This window comes from Amphibalanus amphitrite, unplaced genomic scaffold, assembly GCF_019059575.1.
Source record: "Amphibalanus amphitrite isolate SeventyFive unplaced genomic scaffold, NRLGWU_Aamphi_draft 000073F_arrow, whole genome shotgun sequence".
Classification (NCBI taxonomy): domain Eukaryota; kingdom Metazoa; phylum Arthropoda; class Thecostraca; order Balanomorpha; family Balanidae; genus Amphibalanus; species Amphibalanus amphitrite.
The window spans coordinates 118,764-135,638 of record NW_024881569.1 but is presented as its reverse complement, the minus strand read 5'-3'; the positions used below and the strand labels follow the sequence as shown (position 1 = coordinate 135,638).

The 16,875-nt window shown below is 48.7% G+C and overlaps 1 protein-coding gene across 1 annotated transcript; it reads left to right on the top strand.

The window, feature by feature from the left end:
- Positions 1-1,062: 1,062 nt before the first annotated feature.
- On the top strand, positions 1,063-9,422 carry LOC122379228. The gene is made up of 2 exons (XM_043361235.1): positions 1,063-1,225; positions 6,759-9,422. The coding sequence occupies exon 2, from the start codon at positions 7,049-7,051 to the stop codon at positions 8,798-8,800; it is 1,752 nt and encodes a 583-aa protein (XP_043217170.1). The 5' UTR covers positions 1,063-1,225; positions 6,759-7,048; the 3' UTR covers positions 8,801-9,422.
- The last annotated feature ends 7,453 nt before the right edge of the window (positions 9,423-16,875 follow it).

Here is a 16,875-nt window from a genome sequence, read left to right as displayed (position 1 = left end):
CTCTCTCTCTCTCTCTCTCTCTCTCTCTCCTCTCTTTCTCTCTCTCTCTCTCTCTCTCTCTCTCTCTCTCTCTCTCTCTCTCTCTCTCTCTCTCTCTCTCTCTCTCTCTCTCTCTCCGTTCCCCGTACCACACGGCAGCGTAACCCTCTCCCTCTCCCTAGTCACCTGCCCCTCCCCTCCCCGCTCCCGTGGCCAACAATCCGCCCGAACTCCATAAAACGTCCACCGGGCGCCGGGGCCGTGACGGGCGGGGGTCGGCTTCCCCTGCCCGTCCCGCAGCGCGGCCATTCGCTCACCTCAAAACGGCCTCGCCGTATCGTTCAGCGGCTGGGGAGCGAGAAGTCGGCGGCAGCGCTGTGTTTACAGGTCTGGGAACATCTCCGGTGTTGGAGTATTGTGTTCATTGACTCACGCCCCTACGTTTCGCTCGCCGGAGGAGCAGCGAAGCGCCGCCGCTCGCTGCAGGGGGCCACGCACCTCCATACGCACAAACGGCGCAGGACGACGCATGGGTGCGATCGCGGGAACCGTCGGGGCGCGAACAGTGAGGTGCCACAATGCCGCTGGGCCTGACAAAGCCCTTTAACCTGGTCCAGTCAGCGCTGGTCCGGCGTGGGACGCGGCCAGCGCTGCGGGAATCGGCAGAGCCATTTAAACTGCGCTCGGTCTGATATCTAAAACAGACGCAAGGCCTGGGTCCGGGGGAGGACAGGGGAGGAGGGGAGGGAAGGGAAGGGTCCGAGGTAGTCCCGGCCAGATGCGCTGACCGGAAACGGTCCGTAGCGCCCAGACTGCGGCCAGCGGCGCGGGGTCCGCCGGTAATAACGGAACGTCCGAGGCCGACCGGCCCGTTCCGTTATTGGAGAGTGCTAGTGGTGAAATTACATTTTTTTTCTTAAAAAAGGCTTTGTTAATAGAAAATAAGATTAAAATATTTGCTTAGAAAATTTTAAAAATACAAATAACAATTATGTTAATACATATTGTACATTTCTTATTTAATATTTTATTATTTTGCTCCTCTATAAACGCAACCCGGCGTGCGCCGGGCCTTGCGTGCGCCATTCCGGATTCCCGTTGGTGTTAGAGGCATTTATCTGATCGTCGTTGTGATATTGCGCTTATTCAGGCTATTATACAGTATCGTAGCTACCTGAACTACGGTTCTTCGAGTCTGAAATGGGAAAAAGTCGGGCGAAGCACAGTCTGCGAGTTCTCCATATCGGTAAGAACTGGCTCTCTCTATCGTCTGGAGGTTTCGAAAGATGCTCTCCAGAGATGGCGCTAGTAAATTTGGCTGACATGACGTCATGCTAAAAAGTGATGGTTTTTGTGAGAGCAAATGTAATAATAGTTGAAAATTTTGTACTTTTGCTTAATTAAGAAAAAATAAATATACAATTGTTCAAAACAGCGTTTTCTTCATTCATCCTTCATTGTTTTAAGAGGAATATAGACAGTTTAAATATTTTTTCTTGACCGCAATTCGCACACGCACTAAATTAAAAGCTGGAGTTTTGTGCGTTCGTAAATCGTGATTTGAGAAAATAAGTTGACAATAATCTTTTGCACTTTTGCTTTACAATCATTTTTCAATGCAGATAAATGCATAAATTATTCGAAAATAGGCATATCTTTGAAATATTATGATTTTCCACAAGCAAATTTTCCCAAAAACTTGAACTACTTACAACTGACGAACGCATCCAATAATCTGGATGTCTTAGGATGAGTTCGTCATTTTTTCCGAAGGAAATACGATACAGTTCAAGCTATTTTACCGATTTATTAGGGTACTTTTGCCAATGAATTAATAAATAAATGACAACAATTAATCTCATTATCAACCATACTCGGAAGAACTTTCTTCGCATAAGCGCGAACACATCCGCGCTTTCATGAAAAGTCACGCCTGTAGATGTCAGGACTGCTGCTTTATGTTTCGCAAGGTGGCGCAGCGCGCAGGGTACCGACTACCGAGGCTGAGGTCTCCAGACTCTCCACCACGATTTAACTTGGAAATGGCCGATGGGGAAGGTCTCACCCAAAAACGGACGCCCTTTTACACAGCTGCATAAAGAGAATGAATTATTAGCATAGCTGACCACACGTCCCCTCCCCCTCTCCGCCCCAGCTCAATAGGAAATATCGCCTATTTTCCTTAGTCAGTTATATTCTGACTAATTTCTCACTCTTCCCAGTAAACCTTAACATGCATGATGCAGATGTCCACTGCGTAAGTCGTGTGCTTTCGTAAGTGTGCCAACTATATAGTGTTGCCTGCCTACACTCTACAGTACAGCCTACTGCTTCCCCATTGTCGTTATAATTGGTGATTCTCAGGTCAAAAGTTACACAGTGGTCTCAGAGAACAATCGTTTCAACAAATTAACGATTCAAACCGTTGCATTCTACTTATATTCCGGTCAGTTCTGCTACTAAACGATTCCGGCAAAACACTCTTTAGGTTATGTATTAGCGAACCACCACACAAAATTCGCCCAATCAATGGTCAGTTATTACTGCTGGGCTGAACCGTCATACGCTATATAGCCTATTATATAGCCTAGTCAATATTTTCAGAACGATACTGACTGACGAAACACAACGTATTCGCGGATTCGCACATACGTTGGCACCCAGGTGGCCTGTCAGCAGCCGCACAAATCCGCACAGCGCAGCCGGGATTTGACATTGAGATGGTACACCGTAAAGCATGCCTTTCCACACAGGCACAAGCACAGGGACACAAATTCTCAAAATCCAAACTTATTCCAATACTGGTCAATTACGAATAGGCATAAAGTTTTGAGGTTTTCTCATGTTCATTCTTCTTTCAACACACGCGGCAGACTGCAGCAGCTGCAGAACATCTCACAGAGCTGCGCTGGATGCAGTCATGAGCTGGGACACGGTTTGTGACCAATGACCGATCGGGGGTGCCAGCCTCCTCCCGGCACGCGATGCACTGGCCGCCGCGCAGTCGATGTCGGGGCACCGCCGGCATTCGCCGACAGGGTTCCATCCGATTCGGTGTATTGGTGGCAGCCCGAACAGTGACCCACGCGAAGCTGGCGGACGTCGATGGCCGATGAGCGATGCCCTTCCGCGACCGGCGGTGGCAGTCGGTCCCACATCAAGAACAGATACCAGTCATGCGGTCAGTCGGCGACGGCGCTGTCGCGAGCCGATCTGATGGTCGCGCGGTGGGCGTTGCCGACGTCCACCGGGACCGTCGACTGGGGGAGCGCGGCCGCCTCTTGGCCGCCGCCTCTGGTCGGCGAGCTCGTTGCGCTGTGGGACGGCATCCACTGCAAGTCGTTCACTGTGAAGCGGTCGTTTGACCGGACCTGGCAGGCGGGGAAAGGGGGCCTCAGATGAAGTAAAACCATCCCTCAGGCCAGCTTGAACTGGCTCTCCACCTCACCATGTTAGATAAGCGGACACCCTCGTGATCATCGCAGCGATGATTGCCAATTGGTGTGTCATTATGGGAGAGGATGCCAGCCTCCTTTGCAAGATAGTCTGCCTTTAACATAGTGCAGCCCGACCCATTGCCTGTGGCGCAGACTGGGCTTGATAATGCAGTGCAGGACACACCAAACGTAAGCGGCCATCTGTACCCCCTGTGCAGTAGGGCTGACTCAAGAGCCCAGAGTTGCCCTCCCCCCCACCATTCTGTGCACGTGATAACTGGATGGGACATGCCATGGTCAGCATCTGTTCAAAAGCTGCCCTAAGCATGTAAAGCTCCACTGGCATGCTCAAGCATGGTCACAGTCAGTTCTCACTTCTCAGTTGAACCTCCAATGGAAACCCATCACAAAGTAGAGATCAGGGCGCCTCTCACACTGCAGCACACTCAACGACTGAGGCACCATCTCATCACTTGCAGGTGGTTCTTGCCAGGAGCAATGCCAGCCACGCACATCAGGTGATAACAGCAGTGTACAACTGCAATCTACAAGCATCCATGTTCTTTCTGGTTTTCTCCTGTTGAGATCCACTGCCATGCATGAACTTGATGGGCTTTTGTTGCGCTCCTCCCATGTGCAGACAGGTTTCTGCTGAAACAAAGCAAAGCAAATGTGATTAATAATGGCCCTGTTTCACCATCCAGACACTGTGTGCACTGGTAGCTACGGCATACCATAGCATCACTCAAATGACGTTGCATGTGACCTCTTAGTTTATGATCAATCGCGTTTGGAACAGAGTGAGAGGTTCTGAAAAACCGTACCAAGAACAGAGGTTTGAGTTCAAATACTGCTAGCATGCTGCTGGTGCTGGTACCGCAGCGTGCTAGCGTTCTGGGATGCTGTCATAGCTTAGCGTCACAGTGAAGTTTGTTGACACTGCCATGGAAACCCAATGCTCTGACACACGCAGCGCACTGCAGTGCTGAGCACTGCAGTGCGTGCTCTGCCGTGAAACACCACCCATGAACGTTGGTTGCATGACCAGGATGGAGCAGTGTGGCAGACAGTGATTTCAATTTTAATTGCACTTCCTAGAGATTAAAATGTTGTTGGTGAAATTGCTATTCATTATTCCTATTACCATTGTCTAAATTTCACATTTTGATTTCAAGACAGCATCAGCATTGACATGTTATATAAAATAAGGTTTAGACTTCAGGTGGTCCCGGGTTCAGCTATTAAGTAAAACAAGGGCAAAAAATTGTCAAAAAAATATTTTTAAAAAATACCTGCCTTCATCAACACCTCATCTAATCTAACCTCATCCTCATCTAACAAGGCCCTAATAGCAAAAACCGTTTGAATAACAATGTAATATTTTGCAACCGCTGCACCATTACTGTCACGTACGCTATCCCTAGATTGGTTGCTGGTAAGTAGTGGTTGTCGTCATCAACTCGTCATGCAGCAGCTGATTGGGATGGGCGGGGCCTATTTTTATCCAGGCGATAGAGAGAGCCTAAGAACTTATCTTGAATGTGCGCCATGTTTGTGCCATCTTGATGACTGTGGTCAATTCATGTGGATTTGTATGTGAATTGGTAAATTAATCCTAGTTTTTTTGTATCATCTTAGCTTTGTTGAAAATATAGCACAGTAAAATTTAGATCATACCTGGCAAATGCTGCAAATTTAAAGCAAATTAATCCATAGTTTGCCTCAGCAGTTTCGTAGTTTCTGTAACGCATGTGTCACCAATAGCTGAATGTGGACTAGTATGCTTAAATGATTATTTGTAAGTGTATATAGCCTCACCTTACCTAACCAAGCTGAATCTCACTTTAACAAACCTAACCTAAGCTGCAACCAGGGCATATTTTATTTTTCAATCTACTTACCTACTGCGTCCCATTTTGGGACGCAGGCCTAAGATTTTGAGACGTAGGCCCTGTTGATTTTAGCCCACCACGTCTCAAAGATATAACTGTTTTAAACATAAACAAAAAGTTAATGTTTTGCAACATTGCAAGTTCACTAAATAGTGGCCTTTTGACCATCACAAGGTCCCTCCGAACAGCAGCAGGGTGCTGATTGCCAATATGGTCCTCATTTGTGGCACATATAACCAGGGTTGTGCTCGGCTCAAATTTTTCGGGCTGACTCGACTCTGACTCATTGATAACCTAGGTGACTCAACTCTGACTTGACTCACCACTGAAATTTTATTGGTTGCCTCAAATCTGACTCAACTCAAATTCCAAATTTCCCAGCCTGACTCAACTCTTACTCAACTCATTTGAGTCAGAATGAGTCGGATTTGAGTCAAATATGACTCATGACTCATCACATTTTGCCTAATTTCGCCAAAAGTTGTTGACCGGGAGGGGGTGGGGGTGCGGTCGAATGTGGCTGGAGGTTTGTTCTCTCCATATAAAGCTTCAGATAAAGTTGAAATATTAGCGTTTTCTCTTCGGCAGAATCAGTGACTCTAAAGAGTATCCAGTTGACTCAACTCTGACTCTAATGACCATCAGCGTGACTCGACTCTGACTCGACTCAAATCAGTGTCCCAAAATTTATTTTGGTCCTGGGTGTCAGAGTGGAAAATTCAACCTCCAAAATGATGAAGAGAGTGCAAAATTCAGGTGTGAAAAACCCGACATTAACATGCTTACTCATGAATTGTACATGCGTCAAGAATTGTAGGTATGTTTCTCGGCAGGTGAGCGTGGGACAAACTTAGATATTTAATGTGAATTGGGAGTGATAATCCTGCTAATTAATTTATATTAAAAGTAACGTTTCAGGGCTGTTTTAGGAGTGGAAAATTGGCTCCAAATGTTTCGCATCGGAGGGGAAAATTGCGGCCGTTTTGGGTGTCAGTTCTCACCCAGATCGGCAAATTTTGGGACACTGACTCAAAGCCTTGATTTTTACGGCTGACTCAACTCGACTCGACTCATTTGAGTCAGAGTCGAGTCAAATTTGACTCATGACTCATGAGTCGAGCACAACCCTGCATACAACAATCAACATGTTGCGTGGTGCAGCATTTTTTTTTCCAGATCGGGTAAACTGCTGCCTGAATTCCATGAATACTCTCCCACATACATATAGTAAATTTGTAATACTACAATATCTATTTACCAAATATTGAACACCCTGGACACTTTCCTGCTCAAAATTGTGTGAATGCTCGTCCAAGTTTTACAGAATTGCCATAGTTTCTACCATAGCCCAGTTATCATTTTCATTCTTCCTTGGTGTTTGGTATAGTTGGTCGGCTTTTTGTGATAATCGAACAACAACTTGTTCTTGACGCAAATTTATTTTCCGCAGGTGGTGAGCACCTGACGATTCTCCGGAGGCTGGCTGCCCGCGCTGCAAAGACCACAAAGAGGGACCACTTCACAGTACAGCAAGTGTGCACTGCTCCGCAAGTCGCCCTGTTCAAGGAGCACAAAGCTGTGTTTGAAGGCCTGATAAAGGACTCGTGCACGGTAAAAGACGGTAACCTCGTCGTGTTTGCGGAGTCAGTGACTCTGAGTGTGCGGAAGAAGCCTAGCGTGGACTTGTACACGGTGACGGCAAAAATCCACGTGCGCCGTGACCTAAACATTTAGCTCAAGATGTTCCAGCTTGGTGTGCCGCTGGGTGAGGTCGTTGAGTTTTTGAACGTTGGTAGACGCCGACATGTTGTGATAGAAGAGGCATCGATTGAGCAGTTTTTAAAAGAAAAGGTAGCAGCATCTCTTCCAGCATCAGCAAAGGTAGACATCCAGAATGTGAAATCCATCTGTCAGTATCTTAGGAGGCTGACAAAACGTGCTACTGCGGGATCAAAACAAGTCGAGCAGCTGCAAGCAAAAGTGGCAAAGGCGCCTCCCATCAAGGTTCAGTACTTTGTTGGTGATGAATCGATCAAGGCGTTTGTGGACTGCCTGCAAATGAACATTCGCCGCCTGGAAAGCAGCCAATCCAAGAAGAAGTCCAAGAAGAAGAGTAAGCCGCCAAAAGCGCCAGGAAAAAGCCCACGGAACATCCGGAGGATGAAGAGCATGGTGCTGAAAGAGTTGAAGGAAAAGACAGGACAGGAGCATGTTCTGGTGTCTAAGGAGTCTCCAAGGAAGACCGTCACCAGGCTTGATCAGGCGGGAGTCAGCCTCAGAAAGTACCGCCAACTGAAGCTGTCCAACCAACCATCCGAGAAAAAGCTGACAACGGCCAGGAACACTCTAAATGAGCATGCCACCGACGTGGGCATGCTCCTGAAGAATCTCCTGTCGAAATGTCGGTGCGACGGGCCTGCCCGTGTGAAGGTGTCAGTGGACGGACATAACCCGTCGCGCAACATTAGCGCAGTGACATTCTCGCTGTCCCTGGTGTGCGAGAGGGATACACAAAGCTCCAAGTACATCGTGCCTGTTATCAGTCTCCCCGGTGCAGAGACCTACGAGCTGGTGAGAGACTCGAGCGCCTGGGAGCAAATTGAGCGTGAGCTCAATGCAGTGATTGATGTAGGGGGTCGCCACGTGAATGTGGAGTACTATCTGTGCGCGGACTTGAAGTCCATTCTGCTGTACCTAGGGTACAAGAGTGCTAATGGTAGAGACGTGTGCATTTATTGCAGCTGCAATAAGGGCAGGTGGGGTGCGTGCTGTGCGGACGGGAAGTGCCAGGCGAGGTTCCGTCAGGCACCAGATGGTTCGATCGCGTTGCCTGCACTGCGACCCAGTGACCCGGGTTACAAGCAGCCGCCGCTTGTGGACATTACGAGATATAAGTTTGTGATCATTGACATTTTGCACTTGTACTTACGTGTAACTGATCAGCTGTTCGTGCGCTGCTGTAACTTTATGGATAAGCGACAGATCGGTGAATTCCTAGCCGTGTGTCAGCACCATAAGTTAAGCGCGTTCCATCTTCGCGATGAGAACGGAAAGCTGAGATTTTCAAATCTGGATAAGTCCAAGAGAGAGAAGATGATGGAAGCCGTCTTCCTGAAAGAGGCAGTGCTGCGCACGCTGATGCCACCGTCTAGGGCAGATCGGGTGATTGCTGTCGTGGAGAAGTTCCAGCAGGTGTGGAAGCTCATCAACTCCGACGCACCCAACCTCGAGCAGCTGCAAGCATCGGTAGTGGCCTTCACAAAGCAGTTTCGGAAGTCGTTTGCCTCAGACGAGCTTCCAAACTATGTGCACATGATGTGCCATATACCACTGCTGATCGAACATTTTGGATCGCTACGAGCGTTCCAGCAGCAGCGAGTGGAGGCGCTGAACCACGCCATAAACGTCAGGGTGAGGAGCGTCACCAGGCCGGGTGCCATCCAGATGCAGCAAGCCGTTCAGGCGGTGAACAGATCATTGTGGTATGTGTGAGTGTGTGGAATGATGCGGAGAAAACGGTGCTGACTGATGTGAACTGATGTTTCGGCCTAGGTGAAAACGCCAGTGATTTAACTGTGTGTATTGTAATGTGTGCTGCGTTCATCAAGAGCGCTGATGTTTCGTGGTTTGTATTGTAATGTATGTAAATAACTGTATCTAGTAGTACGTCGGACCTTTAGTATGCAAGGCGTGCAGTGCTGCTGAGGAGATGAGATTGATCGTGAACCGGTGTTCGATTTTAGGTGAAGACCCGCATGTTTTTACCTTCGTGTTGTACTGTAGTTTAATAACTGTATTAACCCTTGCCTGGAATGATATGCGATTTCATAAGGCACGCGTAATGTACGAAATATGTGCACGCCCATTTGCCGTATATTGTTTGGTTGCTCGATTTGTCTTTTGTCTACGCATCAACATCGTTGTCAAGAGCGTTCTGGAGGGCGCTCGCGATGCTAAGTTGAAGTTCTACGATTCATGATGTGACTAGCAACCGCTTGTTTAGTTTTCTCATATTTGTATCTGCTCTGTTTGCAAGTAAACTGCACCTGCAATGCATGTAAGCAAACTGTGTGTTCCTACCTGGTTTGTAAATATACTATTGAGGTTCCCAATACTCGCTGATTTCCTTGTGCGTGGGGAGGGGGAGAGGACGTGAGTGCTTGGAGCGGTATCTGACATTGTGATGTTCATGACACTGGATGACATGACACTGGATTGAGTTGGTCAATTTATTTAGCGTGAAATACTAGCGGTCTTAACACATCAACGACGGGGAGATTTGTTCGAATCGATCCAAATTCTTAGATTTAGTCGAATTTTAAATTTGAAGGACATTGCAAGACCTTGCACATGATGCAATCGTACAAACTGAAACTAAATAATTGCAAAATATGTATTAATAACTAGTACGGCGACTCCCAATTAGTGGAAATCCAGTTTTGAGCGATATTGCAAAATTTTGCAATGTTGCAAGCAATTGAGCATCCAACTATTGCAAAGCACCCTGAGGATGTTGCCATTGGACTCAGCCAGCATCCTCGAATTGGACTGAGGAACTACAGAAACGTCGAAAAACGTCATTTTTCATAACCAATGCAATTGCAAGTGCAATAACGCCGAACTCCCGTGCATCAATGCAACACCTGGTGCACAGTACACATCGCCGTTACATATACACACAGCTCGGTCTCTTAGAAGCGTATGACTCCTTATGAAAGGAATTCAGCAGCAGCTAGAGTGGAAACCTGCAACTTTGAACGTTGACCTAACCATGACCTGACCTGACCCCTCGTGACCTTATGAGAGAAAGTTGATATGGCATAGATGCTCCTCGTTTAGACCCTTCGATTGCTGCCTCGTGCGTCGCGCTATGACCACCCGTTCTCGAGATAATAACAGCAGAAGCGGTTGACGCCGTTAGCGGTCATTACACGTTACGGCGGAAATTAGATGGCCCTACCTAGATTTGAACCCACGCCATTGCGCCACATTTCACTGGAACTTCTCTTTGCCTTTTGCCAAAGTACCGCACCTATTTTTTGTCGTAGGTCGTCCAAATACATACCAATCGAAAGAGAATTTAATAGGCTTTCAATGAAGCGTGAAGGTGAGGGTATGTGGCCATGAACGTTCGACGCAGGGACAGTCAAACCCGAGCTTGGCTAGAAAATGATGCTGATCGAAGGTTAAACCGAGGCTGAAATTTTTCTTTGAGCCCCCGGTACCGCAGTTAAATATCATTTAAATTTGTTTTCAATGGCTGATTCATGTAGAGCTTGAACAGACGATTATTTTGAGCGTGAAGGTGGCTGTGCAGATGGTCACTGCAATGTCACTGCAGTGTCTTTTATGTAAATTTAGCACAATTTCCCTATGGCAAAGGGGTGAACTGAGGTACCACATTTAGGTCCGTGGCCGCAATCTGGGCGCTACGCACCCGTGGCGCGTGGCTGGTTATTTTGGTCGATGGGACCATGCTGTGGGAACGATCAGCGCCGGACGTGCAGGGACCCATTCCATGGGACCGCGGTGCGGTCGCTGGGGCATTCGGACTCTCCTCTAAAAATTATGGCTGACAGTTCCAAGCCTGGCCAATATTTCAATTTTGACTTTATCCCCAAATACTGCGCGAATGCTAGTCACGCATGTATAATATCGATTGAAATGAAATCGGCTCCTAAAATTAGGTAATCTTACATGAAGTTTTTCTTAGAATGCGCGGACAAAATGATAGTGTTTTGTGATGGGTATTTTGTTTGTGTAGGACTGATTCTGAATTGACTAATCCCATGCTACTGGCAATGAAATTATGAGCTGACAATCGTGAATTCACTTATACCAATAGCCTTTTCACATCGTACCACCTGCCATATAATCCCAGAGACTGCACGCCAGCTCAGATTTGTCGTTATTAAATCGCAGGTCTACGACTGCATAGGTGGCATTAGCAGAACGCCACCATCTAATAGTATTCAACCCTCTGAGCAATTACCACTGCCGTCCCGTCATCAATTCGGCTCCCACTGCAGCTGCCGGTCAAGTAACCAGGCTGCGCGTGCCTCCGGGACCTCTGCGCGGCCCCGATACCCTGTCTCGACCGAGTCTGTACAAAGGGACGGGTCGCACACACTCGGTAAATCTGTCGGAAAATCGTCCGGCGGTGGGCCAAGCTGGACCAGCTGCCCGCCTGGTACTTTATTACACTCACTATCGGTCGGTAACCATCGATCTGAGGGGACCACCATCTGCTCCCGCCGGACCGACAGGGAAAAAACATCGGAAACTGCAGATTCAACCCAGCATAGATCACCTTTTGAAGTCAATGTACAATTTGGTCATGCAAAAACCAGCAAAATATAAGGATTTAACTGAAAGTGAATGTTTTATTGCTTCGGTTCAATCGTTATGTGTTACGCCTAGACGTTTTGACACTGTGAAACTGCCATCATTGCGAGGGTGGCGCTATTTTTTCTTTGCTAATCGTGACCTTTCGGCGTTTGGAGTGATATTAACTGCAAACAGCCAGCTTCCCTATATAGATCGGTGGACCATGATTGTGGCATGGCAACCAGCAGCTGCACGCAGGGCAGCCTAAAGCAGGCACCAGCGACGAACGCAGCAACGTCCATGGACCGTCCAACGTCCTTATGTTACATATTTCCACTTCGGTAGTATGTCCGCTTCAGTTAGTGATGTCGAGTCTGGGGGCATTCCAGACACCTATGACAGAACTGCATCCCATAAAAACTTCAAGCTCTCACGGACTATTGCAGAGTCACCCACATCAACGTCCCTGACTCACGGAGAGTCACGCCTCTGAGTCACGCCCCTCGGAGTCACATTCCACGGACCGAACTGGTCCTCAAACTGCCGCCGCAGACTCGGACGTTGAAAAGATGCAGGACCCTTTTGGCGACAGCGCGCCACGTCTCTCCGACTTTTGCATAAGGAACGTGCCGCCGACCAGTGAGTCGCGTCCCACCCACACGCATCCCTTTCTATTCCACAACCACACACACCTTCTTATACTGCTGCCAGGGATCGGTCACCACTTACCTCTGAGCCAGTCTGGAGCTAGGTGAACGAAACGACGTGACGGTCACGGTGACGTGTGCGGTGTGACCTCACTGGCCGAATGGCAGGTGGAAAGAAAATGTCTGTATTAATGCGTGTACATAACTATATAGGGCACTGGAATAAAAGTGGGATAGTAAGGTTACATTGAGATTCCATTGGTAAATGCGTGGTGCAGATTGCACATTGTATAAATTCTCACGAGTTCAAGTATTTAAAGTGATCCATTCAATGTATTTCCTTTCCTTTCAATGGGTTCTGCAGCCGGACCACTCAATGAAAGGCGTTTGATACACCTTACAAAATAGGGGTTGCAGTGACTCAGCCATCGTCAAGTACACAACATTCCCGAATGGCAGGAAAACGGATACATCTATACCGTCGCGGACACCCACTATACGTCGGAGCATTGTCCGGTGTTGCCGCATTGTTCCCTGTCTGCAGTTATGTGGCACCATCCAATGTGGCTGCCGTTGAGTGCGTGCTGCCGTGTATAAACAAATGGCTCCTTCATCCTGTTGGCAGACTCAATGGAGACAATAGGCGCCCGTGCAGAACAAATGAGCACCTCCCGCTATTTATGCAGCAATCTGATAGCCCAGTGCGAGGGATTTCGTCGCCTTTTCGGTGGCACGCAGTCCATAGCTCGCGTGGTTCATTTTTATAAGCCGCTGACGTCGAGGAATGTGGTTGAATTTCAATGGCGAACATGCTCAGGTTTTCCAAATAGCTTCCCATGTTTGGAAGCTAACGGTTAGAATGTTACACCAGTAAAACGCCTTTTGGGCGAAGAACGAGCGAGCGAGATAGTGAGCCCTGCACGTGCAGAAGGGCGAGAGGGTACTTCCAACGGGCTTGTGCAAAGCACCCTTCTAACCGGTCGCTAGCGGTGTGCCAAATTTGAACGCAATCGGCCCAGCCGTTCCTGAGATCTGGAAGCGGCATTCTGCACGTGCGCACGTGCAAACGGGGTCCAAAATGACTTTTGCACGGCACCCTACTAACCGGTCCCCAACCGTGTACCAAATTTGAGCGCAATCGGCCCAGCCGTTCTCGAGATCTGGAAACGCCCCTGCACGTGCGCACGTGCAGTACCACCCTAACCGCAACACATGGGAATGCATTGCCTGGTGGGTGCCTACCTGTATGCCAAGGTTCAGCGAAATCGCCCCAGTAATTACCGAGTTACTGAAATGGGAACAAATTTAGCACCTCTTATTGTTGTATTTTGCACGTGCAGTGGGGGTCACTCACATAGATCAAAAGTATCCGACCTTTGGTAGAAGGGATGCAGCTACCCTATAAAAATTATCGCAAGACAATCACTCAAGCCGCTGCTGAGATATGGGCCTCTCAAAATCATTACTTTTGCAAAACTGCTTAAACACCCTTGACTTTTCACGTGGCACGTGCCACGACGGTCACTGAGATGTATCAAAAGTAGTCAATTACGGGGTAGAAGGGATGGGGCTACCCAGCAAAAAAGACCGCAGGTCATTCGGTCCAGCGGTTGCTGAGATATAAGCCTCCCAAAAGCGTTACAGGCCGGGCCGGGCCGGGCCGGGCCGGGCCGGGCCGGGCCGCTCATACTGAGATTTTTCCGTTATATTGAAAAGACTTCGCTTCGCTCGCTGCGCTCGCTCGCTCGTAACCAGAGTGACGATTATAATGCAACATCGAGTCGTTGCACATGTTGCAAATTAGCAGAAGCTTGGATTTTGCTCATTCTGATCAACATCTACAATAGCATGAAATGCAGTCGAGTTTATCGATAGATGAGAACATGGGGAGACAGAATAAAAAACGGATATAAAATTCACCGAAGACATGTTCTCTCTGGCATTCATGCTGGTTCATTTAGCAGCGGCAGTGCAGCAACAGCAGCAGCAACAACTACAGCGGCTGCAAACTCAGCAGCACAGCAACGGTGACAGCGGCGGCGGCTCGGTCCGGTGACAGTGCCGACTTCTTACCCCGCTCATCTGTCGCTGCCGACCCTGCGGCCGCGACTCCTGTCCGTTTTTACCCCCTCCTGGGAGGTCGGATACGGTCGGTCGGCTGGTTTAGCATTCAAATTAGTCGCCAATGTGCCGTCCGCGCCGGTGGACAATGGCTGGGCTGGGGTGGGTCCGGGAGTCTCCGATTACACGGCTGACAGCGAACACGGCTCGGCGACAGCAGCTCACGGGGACCGGGTCAGCAGCGCTAGCAATAGGGTCACCAATGAGGTCATTATCAGGGCTTCTATTCACCGGTCGGTCACAAAGTCACAGATCACCAGCCGGTTATCAGCAGCGTCATTAACATTGTCACTGGCAGTATCACCAACAGGGCCACAAAACAAGAATGAACGGTAAAGAGAATGCGGAGCAAAAGTGATTAACTGATTACTGATTAATGATCATTCATCAATGACCAATGACCATTGCCTATGAAGTGCAATTTAGTGTCATGCATATTGATGTTGGATAGTAGCATGTTGTGTCACGGTATAGTACGGGAGGCATGCCGCATGAATGCTTGAGCTCCATGGCAGTGACATCGTCACATCGGCACTGCTTCCCATCTCAGTCGCCAACACCCGCAACCCTCCAAGAATGTCAATACTCCGCCACAGTAACCAGTGACCCATCCCTCCTGCGACCCTCGGTGCCCTGTCCCCGGCCCGAGCCGACAAAACACGGCCGGTCGGGTCGACAGAGCTACCCACCGATGACGGATCGCGCCCGGTGAAGTACCCAATGTCATCGTCACATACCGAGCCTGGCAAGCCGGGCGGCGCTCTAGTTCCGCCGACCGCCGCCTGGTGGCAGCACCAGACAAGGAGGGACGGAGCCGTGAGCTCAGCGGATGGGGTCTCGGCTTCGCGGAGATTCAGAGGACATTTTTTAGATCCGGAGTAAATGAGGCAGCACGACTTTGAAGATGCACCAGGTTTTGGATTGCCTCAATTACACGCCATTCGCTGAGGTGGTGAGCATCAGAGCTGAATTGCATTGTCCACGGAATTGCGCTCGAATGTTTGTAGCGTGATGCAATTAAGCAACCGTGCTGATTATTTGACTGTGCAGCTGCTGTTGGTGACTTGATAATTATATGAACATTTGTCTTGCAAAGCGCATTCCCTTTCTACATAGTCAAATTTGTAAAGGGATTTGACGTCTGCACCCAAGCCGAGACGGAATAGATGCTAAATTTATCTAAAACAGACCGTAAATATCTCTATATAGCTTTGATTGCGCTAATTGCATGTTGCACAGTCCCTAAATAAGAAGATAAGAGACTCTAAATATCACATTTTCACATTTATTTGACGGTGAGTTTATGGAACGTCTTCAAATTCTAGACCCACACTTGGCTGTGACTTTATGTTGTTGGCACGTCTCCGGCGGCGCGTCAGCTCTGATGTGCCGAGGATGGTTTCACTGGGAGTTGTTGACACTGATTTCACCTCCTCAAGGTTTATATGACACCGACTACGCTCTGTCGCTCCAGATGAGGACTCATGAATATATTAACATCAAGTAATTCAAGTTGACTGTGTGAAAACAGTAATATTGTGTGCAATGTGTAAAAATATAGCCGTGAAATGTGGTGGCTGTTCGCCTGTGACTTATTTCTTAATAGCTCTTGACCAGGTACATTTTGTGTGTCGTTGCTAATAATTGCTATGCACATTAATAATAATTGATATGCACATGCGTTAGGTGACTCGACTTTTGTGACAGCAATCGTACGTTTACAATAATCGAGCGTCATGTCACTAGTGCAGTCATATACGATTCAATGCAACATGCAATTTTGTCTGTCATGCGACAACAGTCTTCGCCTTACATGACTGCAGAATCGTGCGTTATAGGACTGCAGTCCCCTCCGTCAGTGTGACTGCAGTCAACTGCCTCGTGCGACAGTGCAATAGTGCGCTATGTTTTCCCATCCCTCCGTCAGCACGCTCGGCCACTCGGCTGCCATCGCGTGGATTTTTATACTTCATAACGCCAACAGCGTAGGGGACCTTTCTATTCATCAGCGAGCTGCCATTAACACTTCGGCAGGTCCGCTCAAACCGCTCATTGAACTCTGCCAATGCGCATGCACAGCTCAGCATTGGCCGAGAACACGCAGGGGTGGCGGCGCCGACCCCAAGCTGACCCGAGCCAGCGCCCGGGGCGGTGGAGGGGGGGGGGGGGCAGGAGCAAACACGCACCTCCCGGGAAAAGGAAAAGGTGTGAAGCAGCGAGTCAGTGCTCTGTGACGGTACCTACTCGGGCGGTCAGGTCACGTCAAAGGTATCTGCAAAACGTCAAAAATAAGTGAACGGTAACGTGGTAAGGCAGACTAACCCCGCGTTCGATGTCTCTCGGACGTCGAAGATTCTACGCCGTCCGGCCAATCACGTTCCATAGCTGCAGCCGAACCCCCCGCTGATCTTGAACGGGATTGGCCGGACGGCGTAGAATCTTCGTCGTCCGAAAGACATCGAACGCGGGGTA

Excerpts from the sequence above, each read along its gene's own strand:
- LOC122379228 (XM_043361235.1), top strand. The coding sequence starts at position 7,049 with ATGTTCCAGCTTGGTGTGCCGCTGGGTGAGGTCGTTGAGTTTTTGAAC.